This window comes from Patiria miniata, unplaced genomic scaffold, assembly GCF_015706575.1.
Source record: "Patiria miniata isolate m_02_andy unplaced genomic scaffold, ASM1570657v1 HiC_scaffold_19, whole genome shotgun sequence".
Taxonomy (NCBI): domain Eukaryota; kingdom Metazoa; phylum Echinodermata; class Asteroidea; order Valvatida; family Asterinidae; genus Patiria; species Patiria miniata.
In genome coordinates, this window is record NW_024037057.1 from 15,945,658 (window position 1) to 15,970,136 (window position 24,479).

Below are 24,479 nucleotides of genomic sequence, written 5' to 3' on the forward strand. Positions count from 1 at the left end.
AGGGCCGCGGCCGGGGACGGAGACAACATTGCACCAGCAGCAGGCCTGCGGCGCGGTGACCCATGTCGCGTATAATTTTGCCAATTCTCCTCATTGAAGTCCGCCATGACAGTCACACGCGTATCGGCGGCTGATGCGCGAGGGCGCTAGCGATAGGTTGAGTATTACTACGCGTGCCTTCTTGCAGAAACATAGATCGGTTGATTAACATCTAAACGTTAATTTCATTTTGATAATTATTGATGAAGGGTGGAAAAATCTAAAAAATGTATACCTGTGCGCTGAATTTATTATAATAACATCAATATAACAACTTATGCGTGCAAAACCAGGGGGGCAGAATTAACTGGAGGGGACAGAATTACCTGGAGGGGGACACAATTAACGGGACAGGGGGGACACTTTTACCTAGGTAATTCTGTCCCCCCGGACACTTTTACCGGGGGACAGAATTACCGTCCACAACGGCATCCCGGTCCGCCGCCCTCTCGCGACAAAATGGTGTAACGAATTTTGGGTTATTGGGGGCGCACTTTGGCACATGTTATGCGGCACTGTTTGTACAGCTAGCTCTAGCTCTACGTGTAGCATCTAGCATAGCATAGCACTAGCCCCAAAGCACTGCACAGGGTGACCGTTTTAGCCGATTTTCGGCTAACTTTGACAGAATTTTTGTTACAAAACGAGTTTGACAGAAAATTTGACAGAATGGATTTTTTGGGCAGATTTCTGGCAGAATTCTGCAAAAATGGTTATTTGACAGAAAAACAGCAAATTTGAACAAAAAATGGTACATTTGTTTAAGAAAGCTTCAATCCTTTCAAACAAACCCTTGCTTAAAGGGACAGGTTGGCTGGTCTAGGTGCTGAGGTTCACTGGGAAACGGACTTCGTCGTGGCCGGATCCGTGTTTTGCCGTAAATTTACGCGACAATTTCACAACATCTTTATGAGACTATAGCTTGTTTATAATGTAATTTGAACCTTAATTAAGGCAAAAGTACCAATCTGCTACTCCTAGAACTATGAGGCTCCACGTAGTCATAGTTTCTAGGGGTACCAATCTGCATGTGATTTTCAGTGTTTATAGTGTATTTCGAGTAATTCTGGGGAATTTGGCAGATTTTTGATGTACATTTAGCAGAATTTGGCTCTGGCCTTACGGTCACCCTGGATGCCTGCTTGCAGTAAGGTGCGCGGTCCGGTCCGCCCACATCATACCCCTTTTCTCGCAATGTCTTTTGAGACAGATATCCCCCCTGACCTGGAATCATTGTGCAGGTTAGATCCGTATTTGAAACCTCATGAACACGAGATTAAACGACGGTAAGTATAGTAGTAGTAGCAAAACACATTTACAGATCTAGTTGAGTAAAAATTTGTTCTCATTTAATTTAGGCTACATGCTGTACAAACTACGCACAAAGTACAATCGCACTTGAGCAACTCCAGCTCCAATGCTTAATTGCATTAGAGCTGGAGCCTATACTATAGTGGAGGCCCAACTATTACGGTATTAGTTGAACTACGTCAAAGTAGACAAAAGAAAGAGTCCAGAAATCATACTCCTAGAACTATGAGGCTCCGCGTGAGCGGAGCACGCGGAGCCTCATGTCATAGTTCTAGGAGTACCGAAATCAGGGACAGTATCCCAGTGCATTACAAAATCGGTCCCTTTTCGCGATCATCGTGTAGTGTGGCCTAACTAGGACTCTACGGATTGCTTTTTTTAACATTTGGAGGAAAAATTCGGCTATCCGATCACCACTTTTTTCAATTAATTTTCTAGCGCCAAAAGTTACCTCTTTTTTAGTCCGAGTAACTTGGACCCAACTTATCGCCTTTTTTAACATTTGGACATGGTCTGGCGATAGTAAGGTCCAAGCTAATACCGAGACCTAGACAACACAGTCCCAAAAACCAACATTTTCCAACAAAAAACATCAGATTTCACCTTCAAAACGGCCTCCAAATTACTAGATATGTCACCTGAGGTACAAGTAGACATAGATGATTAAGATGGTTGTACTTAAGTTTACTTACGATCCGGAAAAAAAGTGAAATTTTCCGTTCAATCCTGAAGACCCCCTCTGCCTAGGTTGTCATTGTTGTGCTCACGTTCAAAACTGCATGATAATGGCGTCTGACCTCGACCTCATGCAAATGTCTGGACGGCGCGCTTGCGCATAATGCACTGCATGCACGGCAGATTCCCCTGCGCCGCGCCGACGACTGTTTCCTGATGTAGAGCGCCAGCCATGCGCCTGGCTAGCCAGCGCGACTCCTAGGCGTACCGCGAACTTAAACAGCACTCTACATCAGGAAACAGTCGTCGGCGCGGCGCATGAGGGGAATCTGCCGTGCATGCAGTGCATAATGCGCAAGCGCGCCGTCACCACATTTGCATGAGGTCGAGGTCAGACGCCATTATCATGCAGTTTTGAACGCGAGCACAACGACAACCTAGGCAGAGGGGGTCTTCAGAATTGAACGGAAAATTTCACTTTTTTCCGGATCGTAAGTAAACTTCAGTACAACCATCTTAATTATCGATGTCTACTTGTACCTCAGGTGGCATATATCTAGTAATTTGGAGGCCGTTTTGAAGGTGAAATCTGATGTTTTTTGTTGGAAAATGTTGGTTTTTGGGACTGTGTTGTCTAGGTATCGGTATTAGCTTGGACCTTACTATCGCCAGACCATGTCCAAATGTTAAAAAAAGGCGATAAGTTGTGTCCAAGTTACTCGGACTACCTCTTTTTATGGTTATTCCCTCCACTTTCCCTCCTCTACTCTCACCCCCTCCTTTCCTTAATTTCTATTTATCAATCAGTCGCTCACTTCATCGAGATTCGAACCTCGGACACTTGTTTGATACACGAGTCTCTTAACCGCTAGGCCGCGCACGATCGCTGTTGCAATGATCAATCTTTGGACGTATTTGAAGTATCCATTGAAATAAACTAAATATTCATGAGAAAATAAATATTCATAATGACGTATTGCACTATCATTGGCCGGCTCATGCGACGTCTCATGCGACGTCATGGTTATCGATGTCATGCGTATAACGTACCGCTGTTCCAGACACTTCACAATCAGTTTTGACCGGCTGCTTCAACTCAGATCTGCACTACAAGTGCATGCAAAATGTGCTCCAAAAACACATTTTTACCAATTTTTTTTCGCATGTCCACTCTTTCCTGGATTCCTCTTGGTTGAAATCACAAGGTAAGGCGAAAATTTGGATGTTTGGCGGCAGGTAAGTGGTGTCCGGTTTGCAGAATTTTTCCTCATTTTAACCCGTACCCCCAATCGTTAGATTTCACCCCAAAAACGGTCTTCAAACTGCCCTATGCGTCTACTCCTAGAACTATGAGGCTCCACGACACTTGAAATGTGCACGCATATGATCAAGCGATGATTTTCGGTTCGCTCGGAGCGCGCCGCGGGGGGTACGGTACATGCACTTGTACGCATGCACATACTATCATTTCGCTTGTACCGTACCCCCCGCGGCGCGCTCCGAGCGAATCGAAAATCTTCCTGTGTCAGTTGCCCAGCTGCTGCGTAATTTACGATAATTTCTGGAGGCTTCTTGGCAACTTTTTGGTCCAACTGAACAATGACCTCGCGAAATACCTGACGGGATACGAAACAATATGCAGGGATCGTTCACCTGTCAATCACGCATGCGTGCACGAGGCACGCCGCAGGCCCGGTGGCTGTTACCTGCCTTCTGTCAATCCTTCATGTAGAGTGCGCCCTCATGATATCACTCAGTGCATCAAAATGACTACGAATTCTTGGATCATCCGATTTGGATGCAATGGCCACAAAGAAGTTGAAGAGCATGTCAAGAGGAAACACATGGCAAGCTGCAAATTTTATAAGCCAGGCACTCCAAAACTCAGTGAATTTAAATAAAAAGATGTTAAAAATCCCAAAGAAGATTAGCATTGTTTATGTGAAGGGTGTTTTAATAGCTGGCCTCAGCCTTGGCCTCATAGGTTGTGGCCTCGGCCTTGGCCTCTGAGGTTGTGGCCTCGGCCTTGGCCTCAGCCTTGGAGGTTGTGGCCTTGACTAAAACACTGGTAGAGTGCGTTCGATTACTTCCCCCGGCTTACTTGCGCCTGGCTCCTGGTGTAATGACAGACATGCACAGTGGAGGTAAATAAACGAACAGTTCCGGGTAAAGTTTCGTGCAAGAGCTGAAAACATGGACGTCGCCAGGATTTTTTCTAGAGGGGGGCAAAATATATTTTCCAAAAAAAATTCCTGTTTTTCTCAACATATTCTCGATTTATCAGTTTAAGAGGGGGGTAGGGACATTTTGCCCCCCCCCCCTTAAATTTACACCAGTATGACTTCTTGCCTCTTTTCTCTTATTTTTTTCTCTCTTTTTTTCCCTTCCTTTTTTTGCTTCTCCAGGAGGGGGGGGGGGGGGGGATGTTGCAACCTGACGCCACTTTTTTTCTTCATATCATCTCAATGAAGGTCATTCATTGCAAAAATGATAAGACATGAATCTGGGACTGGGAAATAGTAGGGAAAAAAATACAAATACCCAGCGGCCTCTTTGAGATAGCCGACTTCCTCGTCTCGATAGTCCACCTCGTTATCAAACGGTAGATAAATGGGGAGATTGCATGAGTGACCCTTTAAGTATATGTGGACTAGGTTGGGTTAGACGTAAGCACTGAAGTAGCCTTACATGTAAGTTGGAATTGGTCAGATTTTATTTCCGTACAATGCGTGCAGGCCAATACGGCAGTACAACACAGTCCGGTACATCAGTGGGGCTCACTCAGCGGTGAAACCAGGCTTGAATTGAAGATGAGTACAGCGCTGACACGTTTTTTTTGTTGCGATAAACATGGCCACCATCACAGGTGTATTTTTGTGCGAGATCCTGCGGATTTACAACATTAAAAGCTTATCACAACGAAGCCAAAATGACTTTTTTCCCCCTTTTTTTGAAACATTGTGTCTTAGAAAACTGAAAACATTGTACAAAGTTGTGTGTGCTCGTCAATTTCCGTCTGTTTTAACTACAAAGATGCATAATGGAAGCCTTGGAAAAGCCATTGAAAACTTGAGCTGGGCGAGCATTGACCTAAATTATCTGCTTCATTTTAAGCATTACTTTTGTTCTTCAGTGTATAGTATATTGAATCTAGTCGTACAACATTTAAAAATCAAAATTTGGGGTGGGTGGGTCAAAACAATTTTGAAATAAGATCAAAATTTTTTAACATTGACTATTATGAAACACCCCTTAGAAAAAGGCAGTGCTTTGATTGTTTGAGGGAAGGTTCCTCACGGTAACACTTTTTAATTCCCAAAAACATTCACTGCCCATCAGCCCATGTTCAGTGCATTTCTGGGTCCCCGTTCAATGTTGTCTCTCATTGCGCAGTGTGTGCTCTGTCAGCTGGAGAGAACAACATTGACCGGGAGAGTGGGGGAGTGGGTGACCGTGGCAGGCTCAGGAAGTGTCCCAACCATTTTGGCCGGGATTGTAAGGCGATGTTTGCGTGTGCGTACTTCACCCATGCAACAGTTCCACGATTACTTCGTAAAGCGCATGCGTAGTAGACTGTTGCACGGGTAACCTGTGCAACAGTCTTCTATGCATGCGTATTTACCCTGTGCGTGAAAAGTTGCGTGCGCACTTGCTAAACAGCAAAAATAGCATCTGGCACATGATGGTGAATGGACTAGTGAGAATTCGGCTTTCGATCATGAATATGTATGAGGTATAGTAATTAAATATACCTCAGTTCTAACAACATGTACATGCCCAGTCATACAGCAGAGAAGCACCATGGACTTTTTTGTCCACAGTCCCCATTCAGTTTATGCTGTCTTGTTGACTAGTGTTACTGATTTCCTCTCGCACCTGTTAGAGGATTTTGTTTGCTCTCTGCATCTCACTCCCACTCCATTTTCCCATTCCTTTTTGACATTTGCAGTGCACCATGGGTATGGATAGCCTTTCACCAAGGCCATCAAGGATTAGAGCAGCAAAGCTGCAAAGTCGCAATGCGACTGGAGTGGAGACGACAGTTATGAGTGGCAAAGCCATGTGGCTTCACCACTCGTGCTCACTGAATTGGTCACGGCTCTGGTTGCTTTGCTGTCCTAAGCCGCGATGGCCTTAGCGAAAGGCTGGGGTATACATGTACATGTAGATGACAAACAAGCAATACAGTTCTCAAGTTTTTTTTAACTTCTTATTTCTACATTGTATTTAAGTTTCTGTGAACCATAAAGAAATATCATTATTCACAGATATGGCTGTCTGCAGAAGCTTTTGCGTGGCATTGAGGCAGACCAAGGCGGTTTAGATTCCTTCACTTCAGGTTATAAGTATTTTGGGCTGAATAAAACCCCAGACGGTGGTATTGTGTGCCGGCAATGGGCTCCTGCAGCAAAGGCAGTGTATCTGAGAGGAGAATTTAGTAAGTACCGTACCATACATGTAGGCCAACTTGATATTTGGTTGTACACAGTAGACCTGTCAGTTATGCCCCATGACATTTGGACCAATCACAGCCGTGACTTACAAATATACATGTACATGTCTAAGAAAAGTCTGACTAAGTTGCATGTGTGCACATGACACCGTGGGAAGATACATGAGTTAAACATTTGCTCACATGCAGAATGAGCTGGGTTTACATGTACGTCAATGTGTTGCCTAATGTGGAATGGTTCGTTTTGTCTACATGTACATAATGAGATGTGCAGAATGCACCTCAACTTCAGATTGGTACTTGAGTAACTGGGCTCCAATCTTTGCTAAATAAAGCAGATGACCCTGTGCTTACAAGTTACAGTCAGAATATTTCATGGGCTGGTTAGGAATTTGGGAATGTGCATGTGGGAACAACTTGTATCTAGTGATTCTATGCTTTCACGGTTAGTGTAAACTTTTTGTGTATAGTGCTATAAGCCACAGAATTGAGATCATGATTGCCTTGCTTGCTATGAGTGTCATTATCGCACAAGCAATTTTCCTGTATCATCACATAATGTGAGGCAAATGGCATGCATGACAGACATTTTATGGGCAATGCATGTAGGTGGTTCACATGGAATAACAACAAATAATAGAACTTGCACTTTCCAGATGAGTGGCGAAGTGGTGAGCATGCTTTCAGGAATATTGGATATGGCAAGTGGGAGTTGTCTTTGCCACCAAAAGATGATGGATCCTGTCCAATTGCACACAACTCTATAGTAAAGGTAAGCAAAATACTTAAGAAGTGGCCAGTGCAATGGAATTGTTGAATGGATCCTTGAAATGTATCTGGGTGTCTCTTTTCCTTCGTTTGGTCTTTTCTGTTGCCAGTGTGTTTTAAGGCCAAAAAGTGTGTGTTTTTTTATATTGGCACAAAAATACTATTTTTGTGAGCATAATAGTGATATTCTCTTAGACAAAAGCTTAACAGCTTCTTAATATTATATTAACAGCTTCTGAAGCCAAAATAATGGCTCGTTTTTGTTGTTGATTGTTGGTATGCTTTTTCAATGGCACAACCAAAGGGGGCCCCCCTCAGTGGGCTTGAGCCCCCTCCCCAAGAGGTTGTCATTTTTTTTTTAGTCCCACGATTTGACCTTGATGGTATGAATGATGCTTATTTTCCAGAAGTATACATGTAGTATATAATACAGGTGTAAGTGGTGCCACCAACATCAAAATAGTCCCCCCCCCAGCCCCCCCCCCCAAAAAAAAAATTAGACTAAAAAAAAAAAATTGCGGCCAAAAAAGTTTGGCAACATTTTTTGAAAAAAATTAAACGTCTTAAAAATTTGGAAAAAAATTTTTGTGAGCCCCCTCAAAGCCAAATCCTGGGTGTGCAGTGTTTTTGTGTGTGTTTCGTCCATTAAAATAAATGACAGCCCGTCGTTGAGCACATACATGTATACAAAAAAAACTTAATTGTAACTTGATAAGTGCCTGCCATGATCTCACAGCAACATTGCAATCATGTGTCATTAAACAACACAAGCATTGAAAATAGGAGCAAGATCAGTCAGGAGGTATTGTTTAACCATAGTTTGATCAACTCCGATCAAATGCTGGTTAATCAACCCGGTTTGAAGTAGTCAAGTAGACTCTTTGAGACCATAAACCGAGATCGGTTGCACTGCTGGCTTCCAATAGCTGCAAGCAGCATAACGCTCAGCCATCTGTGCCAGCTGAGAGTTCTTTGACGACATTTTGGCAATCATTTGACGAGAGACTTTCACTATTAGTTTACAGACATAAGTTCAACAGGTCACAGATCAACCACCATGACCATGAGTTGACCAATGGTAGGGCTGTCTTTTTTCGAATAATTTAGTATTCGATTATTTGAAAGTGTGTTTGACCAAATATTTAAATATTTGAAACTCACTGATCACATTTTGCACATGCCAGCTGCAACTGCATATTTGATCAAAACTTGCACGCAAAGCACACTGGTTCAATGTGTGTGCAGCGCTCCATGATACATGTATGAGCTGCTGGAGTGTTTTGCAGTATTGTTTACCAGTCCAGGGTTTTAAACCTGCTAAAAGGATGGCAACAATGAACCGCCGTTGACAAACAGTTACCGTTGATCAAAAAAAGTGGCATCTGATAACTTCCACCTCACGATTAAAGTAACATCACAGTGACAGTCTTGTGTTTACGTGTGTATAGTTTTTTTTTTTTCTCGAATATTTGAACCAACAAAAAGTGATTGGAATATTTGGTTGATGATTGAATACTCAGTATATTTGGGACAGCCCTAACCAATGGTACTTGATCAAACTTTCCCTAGCATTAAGTCAAGAATGCTTTCAACAATGAACATGTGTAGTGTGTGCTCTTTCATTGCCAAAAGGGGGAAATAGATCCCAAGGTAACATTTGTCAAAGTAGGAAACCTGCCCAATAGATCAATAATCCTAAGGCCAGACCTCAGAGTCTGTAGCCAGCAACTGCAGCAGGATACAACAAGGGCAGTGTTAATGAGACTAGCGTCTCAGAATTGCCCTATACATCAACGTCCCACGGGTGTTGACACTTGAGTTGAATCTGGTAGGGTTAGGGTCAATAGAATGTGATCTCATTGATGCTGACCATATACCGTATATGGACAAATTTCATGGACCTGCAAAGTATAAATTGTACATTTAGAATAGTGCTGATGAACTTATTAAGAAGTTGTATTTACATGTATGAGCAGAAACAGATTACAATCCAAAAACATTGACAGGTACATACTCCACTGATTGTACTCAGTAAATACATTGGCCGAGTTATATTTTCTGCATAGCAGCTCCACTAGGTGACGGGATTCCTATCTGGATGTGATTTGTCTTCGATACACAGTTGCAGATTCAAAGTCAATCAGGAGATCTTTTGGAGAGAATCTGCCCCTGGACGAGTTACGCTGTGCAGTGTCAAGACACCATGCTGTTTGACAGCGTATGGTGGGATCCTCCTCAGCCATACCAATTCAAGCATCCTGCTCCCAAGATTGCGGGAGGTCTGTATACTCACCCCAGGCACCATGATATGTAATGATCAATCACAGATGGGATTCTAATTCACTGTGCACTCAGCACCACCTTCCATGTGAATTCCAGTGTTGGCTTTGGAAGGCCATGTGCCTATTGCCTATTTGCATCATTAATACATTTGCATACCATAGTGTTTTTTTTACCTCAGAAAGTTAAGGAAAGTACAAAGCATAACATAGGAAATTAAAACAAACTTACAAATGCCCTGTGCCAAAGCACTTGGCATGTGTAGTCTCTGCTCAACTCAGGTTGTGGTTTCACCTCAGTCAGATGCTGGCCTCAACTGTATTCTCCCCAGGGAGCTGATATGGTCTTTGAAATGTGTTCATTGGCCAGATGAGCAGGGCTGATAATAATGATGTGCCATGCTGTACATTTACTTGTATATTTTGAGTGGCTGTGTATGCCACATATATCCAAGTGTTTTGGTGTCATGATTCTGTGTACAGCTCTGATGCATGCTAATGTGTGTCACCCCTGAGATACAAGCTGTCTCCTAGGCAACAAGCTCATTCTCTGCAAGAAGGAATCCACCATACAAAGCATCGCCAAGAATATAACATAACTTTGTGATCCACTTTGTATTGTCTGCCCTTTATTGCTTATGTATAGTCCCACATAAACACCAGTGTATTCGGAAGCATCATAAAAAGAAAAGAAAAGTGAAACACACAAAAATCCCCTTAACCCTGAGAAAGAACAGACAGGCTTGAGTTGGGATTTCTGTGAATAGCTACAGGTAGTATGCACAAGGCTTGTGAATGTCCATGTATTTGTGTTTGTGTGTTTGATGGAGGGATGACACGATTACTGGCATAAACGTGATATAGGAAATAAGCAGTGGAATTGAAAGGTGGCATGTTAGATTTAAACGCTTGGTGGTGCACTGTACTGAGAATGGCTCCCATTCAATGCAACATCCATATTACAATTGCTGGTGGCTACTTTCCATAGGGCTTATGATCTACGAGGCACACGTCGGCATTGCTTCCTGGAAAGGAGAGATTTCAAGTTACGACAACTTCACAGACAATGTTCTGCCAAGGATACAAAAGCAAGGTATGCTACATGCCATAAACAAGAACTTTGAACAGTAAAGTACATCATTGGCAGCTATCCAAAATTTAATTCACAAAATTATTTTTGAATAGCATACTTGTTATAACGATAATAATGGCACTAAATTCGCTGCGAAATCATTCTTTCTGGTGCGCTTTCATTTTGAAGAATACAATAAAAGAAGGTAATTTCCAAAACGCATCTTATGACGCATGTTTGGAAATGTAAATCATTTTTAATTCATCAAAGCTGTGAATGGGGATGCGCAAGTGTTAACACCACACACACGCACATGCGCTTGCTGTAATTCGTCAGTTCAGTGTGTGACATTGCGTAGCTGCAATTGGCTGAATGAGAATGTGTCCTGGACGCTGATTTCGGGCACAATTCAAAACATGACTCGGCAACTTCTGAATTGAAATTGAGATCCTAGAATATTCTTTTCTCGGAATATACAGCATTCACTGAGCTGAAACTTCATCAGGTTAGTTGTAAAGCACCCTTCTTTAAATTTTGAGCACTTTTGTTGCTTCAAATAAAAAAATGCACAAATGATAAATGATGTACTCTACCTGTAATTCCCAAATCCAAGACCAGGTAAGATTTTATTCACAATGGGTTTGAAAAAGCTGATCTAGATTGGGGTATAAACCTGTGACTTCTAGAACACCATAGTAGTGCTATACCCACTGAGCTAAGCAGCCCTACATTGGCCAATATTCAAATTAGCAGTTCTAATTGGTGTGCATGTCACAAGTCTGGACCCATCCATTTACAGTTGTAGTCTACATGTACATATTTACTTTTCATGGGACCTTTCTGCACAGGTTATAATGCAGTACAGCTGATGGCTGTTATGGAGCATGCCTACTATGCAAGCTTTGGATATCAAGTCACTAGCTTCTATGCAGCCGCAAGGTACAAGTACCTGTCTTTACATGGGTGGAGAGAGATGAGAAATAAGTGTCCATACCAAGGCCTGTGTGTGGCCTTGTGTCATAAGGATTGCAAAAGAGTGTGTTGGTTTAAATGCATATTTGATGTTCACAACTTAATTTTTTTTCAAATTAATATGATTTATTCACTTGCCAAAGGTGGTGTATGACGTACATTGTACTAAGGTGCCAAGTGATGTTTTCTCTGAAATGATAATGTATTGTTGATTTGCTCATCAATTTAAAACATTCCATGGTTCCTTTCATGTTTTTATATATTTACTTTTATTATTGTTTATTTGATAAACATCACAGTTTCAAAATAATAAAGAACATTGTTTGTACGCAATATGAGGCTGAAGTACTTTATTCATGTACAGGTGCCTAGCATCAACTCAGACATTACCTTTTGTGCACAAAGAGTGGTCAAACCCATGCTGTGCATCTCATCTTAACGATGTTCCCCTGCTTACTAACATTGTTATCATTGATCAGTCGCTGTGGCAACCCAGATGGCCTGAAGAGGTTGGTTGATGAGGCCCACCAGCGAGGTCTTGTGGTATTCTTGGATGTCGTCCATAGCCATGCAGCCAAGAATGTGTTGGATGGACTCAACCAGTTTGATGGATCCAATTCCTGTTTCTTCCATGATGGCCACCGTGGTGAGCACATGCTGTGGGATAGCAGGCTGTTCAATTATACCAGGTACAATCAATATGTCATCATTCCAGTCATCCTCAAAGCTGCTTCATACTCTGATTGCAAGCAAATTTGCATAAGGTGGACGGATAATTTAATCACTTTTTTTGCTATAAATAAATTCCTTTAATTGCAACAGCTGATTTCACGGAACTTTGTGCAATGGCGTAACTCCACTTACGCCATATTTTATTTCATAAGTTATGCCATATTTCAGTTCGACACATTTCATGAACGTTTAACAGTGTGTATGTCCATGACTTACACAAGAAATCATGGTGTAAATTACACAGCTATTTTTGATGGTTTAAAGGCAAATAGGGTCATTTGCATTTATACCAAACGTAGCCTAGCAAATTATTTTCAAAAAGCTTACTTGCATCAAAGATTGTATTAATATTACATCCCCCTTGCTACATACTCTTACTACATACCCTCTTACTCCAGTTAGATTTGAACCCACAACCTCCTGCTAAATGATGCCGATATCATACCCATTCAGCTGACTAGTTTGCATCTGACAAAAGCGCATACAGATGACTCAAGCTTGTCATTAGCTGATAAATTGGCCCAGGACATAACTCACACATTAGAAACAAATTTGTGAAAAGAGGATAAGTAAGATATTTTTAAGACTCGGTAAGTAGGATCCGAGTATCTTTAGCATTAAATTGTATTTATTTATTTATTATTATTTTTTGGGGGTCTAGCTGGGAGGTACTTCGTTTCCTTCTGTCCAATCTGAGATGGTGGGTGGAGGAATATCACTTTGATGGTTTCCGGTTTGATGGAGTTACGTCCATGATATATCACCATCATGGCATAGGTAAGCTCATTGGATACTCGACCCTTTTCTAACCATGGGCGACTTTTGCCGACTGATTACCATAGTGGACTTGTGTTGACAAGGAAACCACACACAGAACACCTGCACAACAGATATATTCACTGCTTCTCAACAAGCCAGCATGCTAGTATGTTTTGCTGCCCATATCAACCATACACCAGCAATTTATAGTGTTACAAAAAAATTGAGAAACATCTTCAGAAGCATCCATGCACAATTTGAGGTATGGAGTGCCATTTGGTCCTGTGGTGAAATGGCTTGCAGTTTTGATAAACATGACCAGATAAAAAAAGGGCATAAGTTTCTTATTTTTGCACATATGGCCTTGATATTTACATCACATGAAAGAGTTATGTTCAAGAAACAAACTTTACCCAGAACACACTTGATTTTAATCAATCATTGACAGTGAAAATCTTGTTTGAAAAAAAAGACGTTTTCCCAACTTGTGGTAAATTTTCGTGTCGCCTAAGCGAAGTTTTTGGGAGACACCAGTCCTAAATTCTGTATGACCGTAGGGCCGTAGACCTGTATGACCATACTCACCAGAACCACTTGTGGGGTACTGATACAAAAGGAGCGGTTTCCCACAAGTGAAATCTTTAGAAAAAGGGATAAAAGGACAACAATGCTCCTACCCCACAAGTCCTTCCTGTTGAGTTGTTCGTATGTCCGTAGCCCCGTATATGTGTTACAGTTTCGGTTCAGTTTTTGAAAAAAATGTATAACTTCTGCATGCTTTCATGGATTTTGACGAAACTTGGATGCAATGACCCTTGGGTAGGAAGACACAATTCTTCATCGGATTACTGAGGTCAAATGTCATGTAGGGGTCATTAGAGGTCATTGTTCACATATGCTTCCAATGTATCTTTGTCTACAGAATTTGATGGATTTGAATGTAACTTGGATGGAGTGATCCTTGGGTTGGGGTTCATCACAACTCTTCCAAAATTGGAGGTCAAAGGTCATGTAGGGGTCCAAATGTCGTTTTTTTAAGAACCCAAAACACAGGGATGGATCGCGGAAAAGGGCCACACATGCGATCCGCGGATCACTTGTACATGCTCTAGTGATTTCCGAATGATTGTCATCATCATCAGACGTCGTAGGCTACTGCCCGTTGACGCAACAACCGTCCACTTCTTCTGAGTTGTGTGGCTGGTGCAGGGGTAATTTGGTGTCAGTGCAGTGCTATGTCAATAAACAATGTGTAGAAAAGGGTGGAATATTCCCCTTTACTGATTTCTGTCAAGATATACTGGGACCAATCCGGCAACTGTCCCAAAACTTTTGCAATGGCAGTGAAACCTATGGTGCAATGTATTTGGAAATCTGAACCAGTAAGTGACAGTCTGCGATTGACCAGACAACAGCGACACTTGCTTAGAAAAATATAAGGGGATTCCCCATAGTGAGAAATAGCTGGTTCCCTTGAAATCGTGTTGTCTTTGTAATTAGGTGAATATGTTGTGTTGCTGATGTTAAAATGTAGCAGGTTAGTCAACAATTTAGCGGGGCAGCATAACCTGAATGGGGCGGCATTCAATATAAGCAGCAAAGCCCACCATCCTTAAACCCTCTCGTGGAGTAAGCTGTTGCAGTGAATGCAGAACAAGAATAACCAAGTGTAAAAATATAACTTTCATTTGATTTCTTTCAGGGACAGGATTTAGTGGAGGCTACCATGAGTATTTTGGCTTATCAACAGACACAGATGGTCTAACCTACCTGACACTAGCCAACCACATGCTGCATTCATTCTACCCAGATATCATCACTATCGCAGAGGTAATCATCGTAATGTCAATTGAAGCAATGTGTGCCCACCAATATTGGCACTCAAGGTGTAATTGCTCCTGCAGAAGGTCAACAAATAAGACACAAAACACAAAAAGTTTTTTTTTTACAAAAAGAACTGGCACAGCCAAATTTGAGCTATCACAGTTGAGCAAAATCAATTTTTGTTTAAAAAAATATGATAACTAAACAATCAGAACATTTCTGAAGTTGGATCATAATGGAGCACACTGCCCCTGCTATTTGACCCAATCAACTGTGCAAAGAGCAGATTAACTCATTGGTCTTGAGTTCCATGCTCCAGACCAATAATTGTACTGGTGTAAATAAAGTACATGTAGTAATAAACTTGTGGTTTCCAAATAAAACTCTGCTTGAGGTAATGCTTGTTTTGAGACTGAATGACTTTCAGTGTCTTGTGGTGACTCGTTAGGACTTGAATACGAGCATTGATGTATTCAAGGTTTTGCTAATGATTCATAACGGCACATTTGTGTAGGATGTTTCTGGGATGCCTGCATTGTGTCGTCCAGTCAGTGAAGGAGGCAATGGTTTTGATTACCGTCTTGCCATGGCTCTACCTGACAAGTGGATTAAGGTGAGCACCCCAAACACGCTAGCAAATACTGAGTTTTGTAATCTGCTTACGACAATGTTTTGTCAAAGTGTATAGTTCCCTTGCTTGTAACGTAATGAAATAAACAAAAACTCAGTTTGGCTTTCCCAAGATATAACATCCCATTAGCAAGTATTTGTTTACTCTTGATAGCACACAAGCTTGAACACATTCAGAAGCCTGTTAATCAAAGACGAAGGTTGCTCAGAGTGAAAAAGGGTCTCAATAATACAAAATTAATGGCATAATTAGGCAGAGTAAACTGAACTCACTGTGATGTTCAAGCCAATACACATGTACAGGCACACAGTGTCTAACAGGTGGCTCACTGCACATACAGCCTTAAATCTTGTGCATCGTAAGAAATGCAAATAGTCTTTGTGCAAAATGAATACCATTTGCAACATCTACAAATGGACGTCAATGTTTTCCCCGTGATGCACTGTAAGATACCAGCCTCCTTAGCTAAGCACTCGGTGACACACTATATTTTGAAGCTCCCACATTGCTTCATACATTCAGATCTTCAAATGTATTTTTCGACCTAACAGTTGTTGAAAGAGCAGAAAGATGAAGATTGGAACGTAAGTGACATTGTCTGGACTTTGATAAATCGTCGTCATGGTGAGAAAGCAGTTGCGTATGCAGAAAGCCACGACCAGGCTCTAGTTGGTGACAAGACGTTGGCATTCTGGTTAATGGATAAAGAGATGTACACCAACATGTCTAAGTTGACTCCATTAACCATGGTCATTGATAGAGGCCTTGCATTGCATAAAATGATCCGTCTCATCACGCACGCACTGGGTGGAGAAGCATGGCTCAATTTCATTGGTAAGACCTTACTCACTCAGGTTATTGTCTCCAGCTTGCAGAGATTGATGTCCCTGACATGGGGCACTCCTTACACAATGTATGGTCCTGTACTACCTCCAAACTGTCAAATCCTTTCATGCAATTGTAGTGTATTTCCATTTTGCTTTGGACTTTCAAGGCTTGTAAGTGATTCTTGAGTGAGAAATACTTGTGTACAAACAAAGACTGGAGACAATGCAGATGCATTGAAAACCCTTTTGAACCACCAAATGTTTGAAAATATCTATTTGAGACAAAAATGCCTAAAATGTGTCAACAATTTGCCAACAATGGTTGTCAAAGCTGCATAGGTATATGTGTCCAAAGTTCAGAGATTTTTCCCAAGTAAAGATATTTCAGGCATGTAATAATTGACCCCAATTCATAGGAATGCACACCATTAAGATGTGAATTTGTGTGTTACATATCAAATGTGTCGCATGTCAATATACATGTAAAATAGACAGCACTTTACATCTCAGGGTGTACAGAGCTAGTAGGGTTTTACTGAATCCACAGATTCTGTCTCTCAATTGGCCAAGATGGTATCATGTGACTTTATTGTACTGTGCACTCAAAAGGAGACTCAACCTCAACAACCTCATTGTGATAATAACTACACCCATAGTAACTAGTAATGTTGATGATTGTAACAATTTCTGGAGAATGAAACATCACAAGCTTTGTGTCATCTCTCATGAGTGTTTCCTAATTTTACAAAAGGCTCTCGGTTTCGATGTTTTGTTGTCACTTGTATCTATAAAGGCAAATGATATTTAGGTGATACGATGCTACATAGATTTCAAAAATGAGTTTTTAGGTTCTCATAGTTAATCACGAGCTGTAAAGATTTGAAGGTGTGCGCAGTAAAGTAAACAATAAGAGTAAGTTTCAGTTGCACATTGTGACATAAAATCTCTTTTGTAAGTTTGCGTGGTTCCAAGAAGAACCGGTGCTTTGACCATTGTCAGTAGAATGACCTAGTGATGGTCTGAGCATCCAGACTGAAACACTCAGTTAACACTAGTGTTGGCTCTTATCAGAAGCGTTTCTCTTTTTCTAGGGCAAATGAACACAACATTTATTTGCTTAAAAAAAATCAATATTAACAAATTCTAAAGTTGATGACACCTTCCTTAAAAGCTGGAGCTTGCGTTAGATTGCCTAATATTACAGCAACAAAATGGAAAAAACAACACAACCCCCCCCAAAAAAAAACCCCACTGATTTTCATAGAAATTAAATCCTTTAAATAATTGGTATAAAAAAGATATTACAATAAGTTTATTTGTTACATTTCAGGAAATGAGTTTGGTCATCCAGAATGGTTGGATTTCCCACGTCCAGGAAACAACAACAGTTTCCATTATGCCAGGAGACAATGGAACACTGTGGATGACCCCAATCTACGCTATCAACATCTCAATAACTTTGACCGGGCCATGAATGAGTTACAACAGAAGAAACAATGGTTGAAGAGTCCTCAGGTACACCAACTATGTCACCAGTGTCATTGTGAATCTTCTTCATTATACAATAGCTGTATTGTGGTATTAGACTGTGGACGGTAATAGCTTGAGAACTGTACACATGATGCATTTCAGACGTTCCAGCATGAAGACCTAACGGACTGCACAGAGGCACAGAGTACATCACCGCTACATCACCTCACATCACCTCATGTACATGTACCTCATGTACCTCATGTACCTCATGTACATGTACCCTGGCTACATCACCTCACATCACCTCATGTACATGTACCTCATGTACGTGTACCCTGGCTACATCACCTCACATCACCTCATGTACATGTAACATCATGTACATGTACCCTGGCTACATCACCTCACATCACCTCATGTACATGTACCTCATGTACATGTACCCTGGCTACATCACCTCACATCACCTCATGTACATGTACCTCATGTACATGTACCCTGGCTACATCACCTCACATCACCTCATGTACATGTACCTCATGTACATGTACCCTGGCTACATCACCTCACATCACCTCATGTACATGTACCTCATGTACATGTACCCTGGCTACATCACCTTGATTGGTTTCAAAAACGTTTGAATATTTTGGTCTCTGCTGCTTTATACAGCCAGAATACACCCTGTGTATGAGGTACTGTATTGCACACAAACCCTCATGCAGTCAGTGTAATAAACACACACACAAGAAATCAAAGCATTAAAAACGGTGACGGTTTCAAAATGAACAAAAAAAAGTCTTAACCAAAACGGCAATATATATTATCCTGTTGATTACGTCATATAGCATGAAACTGTTATGAATAATACCATGATATATTAGTGAGTGAAAGGTTTGCGGAAACACCTTGTGGGGATAATGGTTCTGAAACGAACCAGAATGGTTCTGAAACGAACCAGAGGTATAAACTCTGGTCAGTATGCTCTGACCGTCTTCATGAGAAGAACTGTTCTGTATAAGACAAATGTTCTAATTTGAAATGGTTCATAGGTTTGTACACACTACAGGGCATTATGGCACCCTTGGCATTGCTTCAGGTACATACATGTAACTGCAATGGACCCCACACAGTAGAGTGAACAGACAATTGTACATGTACATTGTTTTCCCTTGTGATGTGGTCCATGCATGTTGTATATTTAATGGGGTATACTTGCCCTAGAGAACATGTCAAAGTTACATCACGTGTAAGCAGGAGGTTTAAGTTCCACTTATCAGTGAGTTGTACATGTAAGTGTTGATAAAACTATGTTGGTTAAGGCCACAACAGACAATGGTCCATTAAACCCTTAAGGCACATACTGCATGTGTACTATTTCTGACCTGTCATCATCAAATCAGCATCAAGTTGGACATTGCCATTTTGCAGAGCAGTGGGCCAAAGCCAACATTTGGAGGGTTGGTCCATTGGTTTTGTTTTCAGGTGAACCTCAATCTGTAAGACCTTTTTTTAGTTTTACCAACTTTTTGTTTTATTAAACATATTTAAAACCCACTTTCATCCTGTTTTATTAGTCAACTGTCCATTCATTGTAATGCAACAGCAGGAATTTTAAATGTCATTTTCTCAAAAAATTACTTTTTAAAACTTCAAATTAGTTGACTGTCTATATTTCCATTGCAGAACTTAGTACGCCCCAAATGTTACACACTATTAGAAAGCTCTTGTTCTGCAGAATCCAGAAATACAAATATATTTCAAGTCTTCAAAAATCTGATTTTAAGCTCAATTTGTGGTGACAGGTCACATTTTTGTGATTGTTAGCTAGTATGTGACTTGTTTAAACAGATAACTTGCATGGTTTTGTTTGGTTTTTCTGCAGGCTTATATTAGCTGCAAACATGAAGGAGACAAGCTGATTGTGTTTGAACGAGCAGGTCTTGTCTTCATCTTCAACTTCCATTTCACGAAGAGCTTCACAGACTATCGCATCGGCACCAATGTACCTGGAGAGTATCCTTGTCAAGTTGTTTTGGTCATGAATCAAGTGATGAGAAACCTGGTGTTCAGGGAATAAACTCATTGACAAATCTACATTTGACAATTTTCTCATTTGGATAAACACAGCAAAATTGCAAGAATATAAGGCAGCAAAAAATTAAACTTAATCTGCAATCTGCACTTGTTACGGCAATGAAAAGATGATAGAAGTAAAGAAGAAGCAAGACTGTTAAACGTGTGCCTGTCAGTTTTTAAGAGCTTTTCTTTATTTGTATTGATGCTTACTTCAGGACAACGACGACAACAACATCTTTGAGTTTGCCGGAATGTGGAGGATTGTTTATCCAAATATATAACAATTGTCAAATCTTGCTCTGCCTGATAGTTTGATAGTGATTGCTAATTGGAGACATTTGAGACGGTGGTGGCAGCAAACACACCGGTTCTTTTCAATTGTTTACGTCATGTTTAAGCTGAAGTACGCATGCTCAATATGACGCAAACAAAGGAAAAAGGACAAGTGTGTTTGCTGCTGTAAAATAGTAAGATCATCCAGTGTTGTAGTCCAGTCCATGAAAAGTGTAGGACAAGTACAGTCCATTCACAAGTCCGCTCACAATAAACAAATGACAGGGGATGAACAATGACAAGGGAATGCCTTGGGCACAGCTCATTTGATCAGCTTGTGATTTGACTTGAGACTGGCTGACTTGTGATGGACTCTAATACAAAGTTAAGATGTCATGTGATGTGACTCGGCCAATCAGGACACAGAATTGGTGGGTGAAGTGTTATAATACACTTGCATACATTCATGCTGCAAGTGTACTTGTTCATTTGGCTGGATTGTTTAGGAGTGCGATTTGTCCTTAATTCCTTCCAAAAGGTACAAGATACTTCTTGACTCTGATGCAGAAGAGTTTGGTGGTCATTGCAGACTTGATCATAAGACACAGTACTTTACATCACCATCACCATGGCATGACAGGCAACATTCACTGCAAGTAAGGAATCGTCATTATGTCAACTGCTTGCTTTTTCTGAGAAACAAAATGCAATTACTCCTTAGAACTATTTGTTGAGGACCTTCCGTTATCCTACCAAGTCCTCCATTGTACTGAAACCCAATTGCAACATTCTTTGTACTTAACTTCCAAGGGGCAGCAAGTCATATCACTGTATGCATAGTGGGGGGGGCGATGCTTAGTTCCATTGGGATGTGCATGTGTAGACCTTTCATGCATTCATTGACATTGGCTCAAAATAACTAAGAATACTCTCTATATGGACTGCAACAGTGGCTGGCAACATGTACAACATATTTTATTATCAAGAACAACATTGGGTTTCGTGAATTACCTCGCAGAAATAAATTGATTGTTAGATAATTTCCAACAGTGTTTGCATGACATTTTGCATGTTGTAAGAATACAAACTTGTACATTCAGTATCAACGTTGTTGCTGGTGGGAGGGGAGGGGGGCAGTGCAGTAGGCTGGTTCCCGGTCCTTCTATCATTGGTATTGCTACAGTAGAACATCGCTATAATTAATTTTCCTTCATTTTCAGTCAAATTTGATATTGCTGGCATTATTTCTTAATGAAGAATGTACATCGTACACATGTACAGACGCACATCATGTCAACTTTGAGTGCCACGCCGGCGGCCAAAAACTTGCTGTAGTGAATGATCGCAATAACAAACATTCTTTTGTGAACTCCATTGTGTCCGTTCTGTATTTTGTTTTTAGAGCGGCAGGAACTAGTCTGTTTTCACAACTGTTTGCCAACAAGGCATGGGCTTGCGTGGCAAGCCCATGCGTGGCAAGCCCATGCGTGGCAAGCCCATGCGTGGCAAGCCCATGCGTGGCAAGCCCATGCGTGGCAAGCCCATGCGTGGCAAGCCCATGCGTGGCAAGCCCATGCGTGGCAAGCCCATGCGTGGCAAGCCCATGCGTGGCAAGCCCATGCGTGGCAAGCCCATGCGTGGCAAGCCCATGCGTGGCAAGCCCATGCGTGGCAAGCCCATGCGTGGCAAGCCCATGCGTGGCAAGCCCATGCGTGGCAAGCCCATGCGTGGCAAGCCCATGCGTGGCAAGCCCATGCGTGGCAAGCCCATGCGTGGCAAGCCCATGCGTGGCAAGCCCATGCGTGGCAAGCCCATGCGTGGCAAGCCCATGCGTGGCAAGCCCATGCGTGGTAAGCCCATGCGTGGCAAGCCCATGCATGGTCTGACAACCCTCATACCAGGTCCTCATGCATCATGGGCTGAATCGGGGTAAAACGAGGAAAATTAGACACAATGATAACAAAAGTTGCAACCACTGCTACATGAATCACCCTTGAATGATGGCGCTTTATGTTTTCCATGCAGGTGTATATACCAAGTCGTGTGGCCTTGGTGCTCGGTCTGGTATACGACACACCCTCACCCTGATGTTGCAGCTGATATTATGACAATGACTGTAACAACCACAATGGCTGAACTGTGATTGGAACTGGCTATTATATACCTCTAGGGTAAATCTAACCCTTTAAGTGCATGTTATTTTGATCCAAAATGATTTTTTTGTGTTGGGTAGACGATAAACGTTGGACACAATGATGCTCTGACAAACTGAAATAGCATGGTCAACTTAAAGCCTAACATGCAGAATGTTGAATCGTTCATTTTTTTAGAATGCACTCACAGTACTAAATTCTAAAGATGTAGATCATTATCCGTCTGTAAATTCAACATTTGATTTGGTTTTCGTATGAAAAAGTGAGATGGTAAAGAAGCAGCTTATTGTAGTCGATTAAAGAGAGTAGCCAAAATGATATGTTCTCATGGGCCTATAAGGCCATGGCGCTGTGCATAGTAAGCACATATAATCTACAAAAGGGCTGGTAGCTCAAACAGTTTTCTGGACCAGAGTACTTTTACAAGACCTGTGCTACTAAAACGGAACTACATATTTGCAGTTTTAAGTGAGAAAAACAAGGTGTTAAGTTGAAAAGGCAGAGTAATGTGATGCTGAAGGACAGACTCAGTGGTTTGAAATGGAAAATGCAGAACATAAAAAATGCAATGAATGTGAACGTCTAATTGGAAAAGAGGAGTATTTGACTTGCTCCAATGGGAATTTCAATGGCAGTTGGAGTAAGTAGTGCTCAGTAGTGTTAACACTAACGGGACAACTGACCTAGTTCAATCATAGAAAGCACCACACTTGTGCGTGTACTTGCTCAAAAAGAATTGTCCCATTTGAAATCATGAATGGATGTTATTCTCTGTAAGTGATACCATACAAGTAAAAGTTTGACGGCCAGTTCTTGTAAGTGAATTTGCCAAAGTTAAACACATTTTAATTCAGGGAACAAGATGTGAAATAGCCATCTTGTAAATTTGGATTTTTAAAGGGAAAATACAACATTTGCAAACATCAAAAAATAAAACTACCAAATCATTTTGAAATACCTTGCTGGACTGTTAGTGAATGACAGTGAAAAGCATCCTGTAGAATCATGGCACCTGGTATACTGTCATTTTCAAGAAAAGTGGTATTTTTGTATCAATTTCCAACGCTGATTGGCCGATCAGCGTTGGAAAAAACTGGCTTTGTTTCAAATACTGGCCCCAATTGACCATCGCACTTGTTTGCAATCGATTACACACCTATGAACGGGTACAAGCCAGCTAGACTGGTTCCCTGACCTTACAATTCCCCAATGTATGTAAACTGCTCTGTTTCTTCTAAAATGGAGTCAGGGAACCAGACTACAGAAAAATGATTGTTTTTCTTGGTTTTTATAGCATTTTTGAACCCAAAACCTCAAACAAGTCAGTGTTACTATATTTGCTATATATTTCCAACCCCCCAATTCCATCCATTTCTGAAAATTACAGCAAAAGAAAATGATGTATATTCCCTTTAAAGAACTTTTTGCTTTTAAATTAACTCTTAGTCGGGGATGTAGTCATGTCCATCTTAAGTCCTCCAGTCCCTATTCTAATCACAAGCTATTCAAATCAGCTTTGACAAAGGCATTCCTTTGTTATTGTTCATCTACTGTTTCTTGTGACTGGATTTATGAGTGGACTACATCCCTGCTTTGAGTATGGAACTAATTGTCTTATGTGAAGTTCCCGACGATGTCTGGACTTGCCATCTCCAGCTGGCACCACAGCTTGCTATGGGCTCCATGCGCCAACAAGAGAGGGTGCTTTTTGGCCACTTTTGAGACAATGCAGAAAGCCATCATTGATGCATTCCAATGTCTTGTCGATGGTCTCCCCCAACTCTCCATGTCTTGCTGATGGGGGGTACTTGTGCATGGAACCCATATGCAAAGAGTTGACGGCAGAATGCTAAGAATTGACTTGAGTAGGGTTTGAACCAGTGAGCTCAGGAACCATGCAGCAATACTCTACCACCTAAGCTAATATGTATATTGCTCTAATTGTGGTCTCCTGAGTCTCAATGTTTGTACTCAAGGCAGTTTTGGTCAAAAGTTGCTAGGCTTTTCATCTTGCACAAATTGCGGGGAAAGTGATGACTTACTTTCATTATATTTATGAATAAGGAAATTGACCAATCCTACATGTGCATCAAGACTTATCAATGGAGTGTAAAACAATCATGTGATTGCAGGTTCAAAATAAGTCCTAATGGTGCTTT

The 24,479-nt window shown here is 41.3% G+C and overlaps 1 protein-coding gene across 2 annotated transcripts; it reads left to right on the forward strand.

Moving 5' to 3' along the window:
* The first annotated feature begins 1,147 nt into the window (after positions 1-1,147).
* LOC119725908 (1,4-alpha-glucan-branching enzyme-like) lies at positions 1,148-22,626 on the forward strand. 2 transcript variants are annotated; one of them, XM_038197519.1, is made up of 15 exons: positions 1,148-1,325; positions 6,294-6,463; positions 7,135-7,250; positions 9,369-9,525; positions 10,514-10,618; positions 11,446-11,536; positions 12,049-12,258; positions 12,963-13,078; positions 14,763-14,890; positions 15,399-15,497; positions 16,067-16,349; positions 17,673-17,857; positions 19,701-19,831; positions 20,706-20,823; positions 22,193-22,626. In XM_038197519.1, exons 1-15 carry the CDS (start codon positions 1,174-1,176, stop codon positions 22,253-22,255), a joined length of 2,124 nt encoding a protein of 707 aa, XP_038053447.1. In that variant the 5' UTR covers positions 1,148-1,173; the 3' UTR covers positions 22,256-22,626. The 2 variants fall into 2 exon arrangements, with proteins under 2 accessions (XP_038053447.1, XP_038053448.1); XM_038197520.1 differs by lacking the exon at positions 15,399-15,497 and having other exon boundaries at positions 1,174-1,325.
* Positions 22,627-24,479: the final 1,853 nt, after the last annotated feature.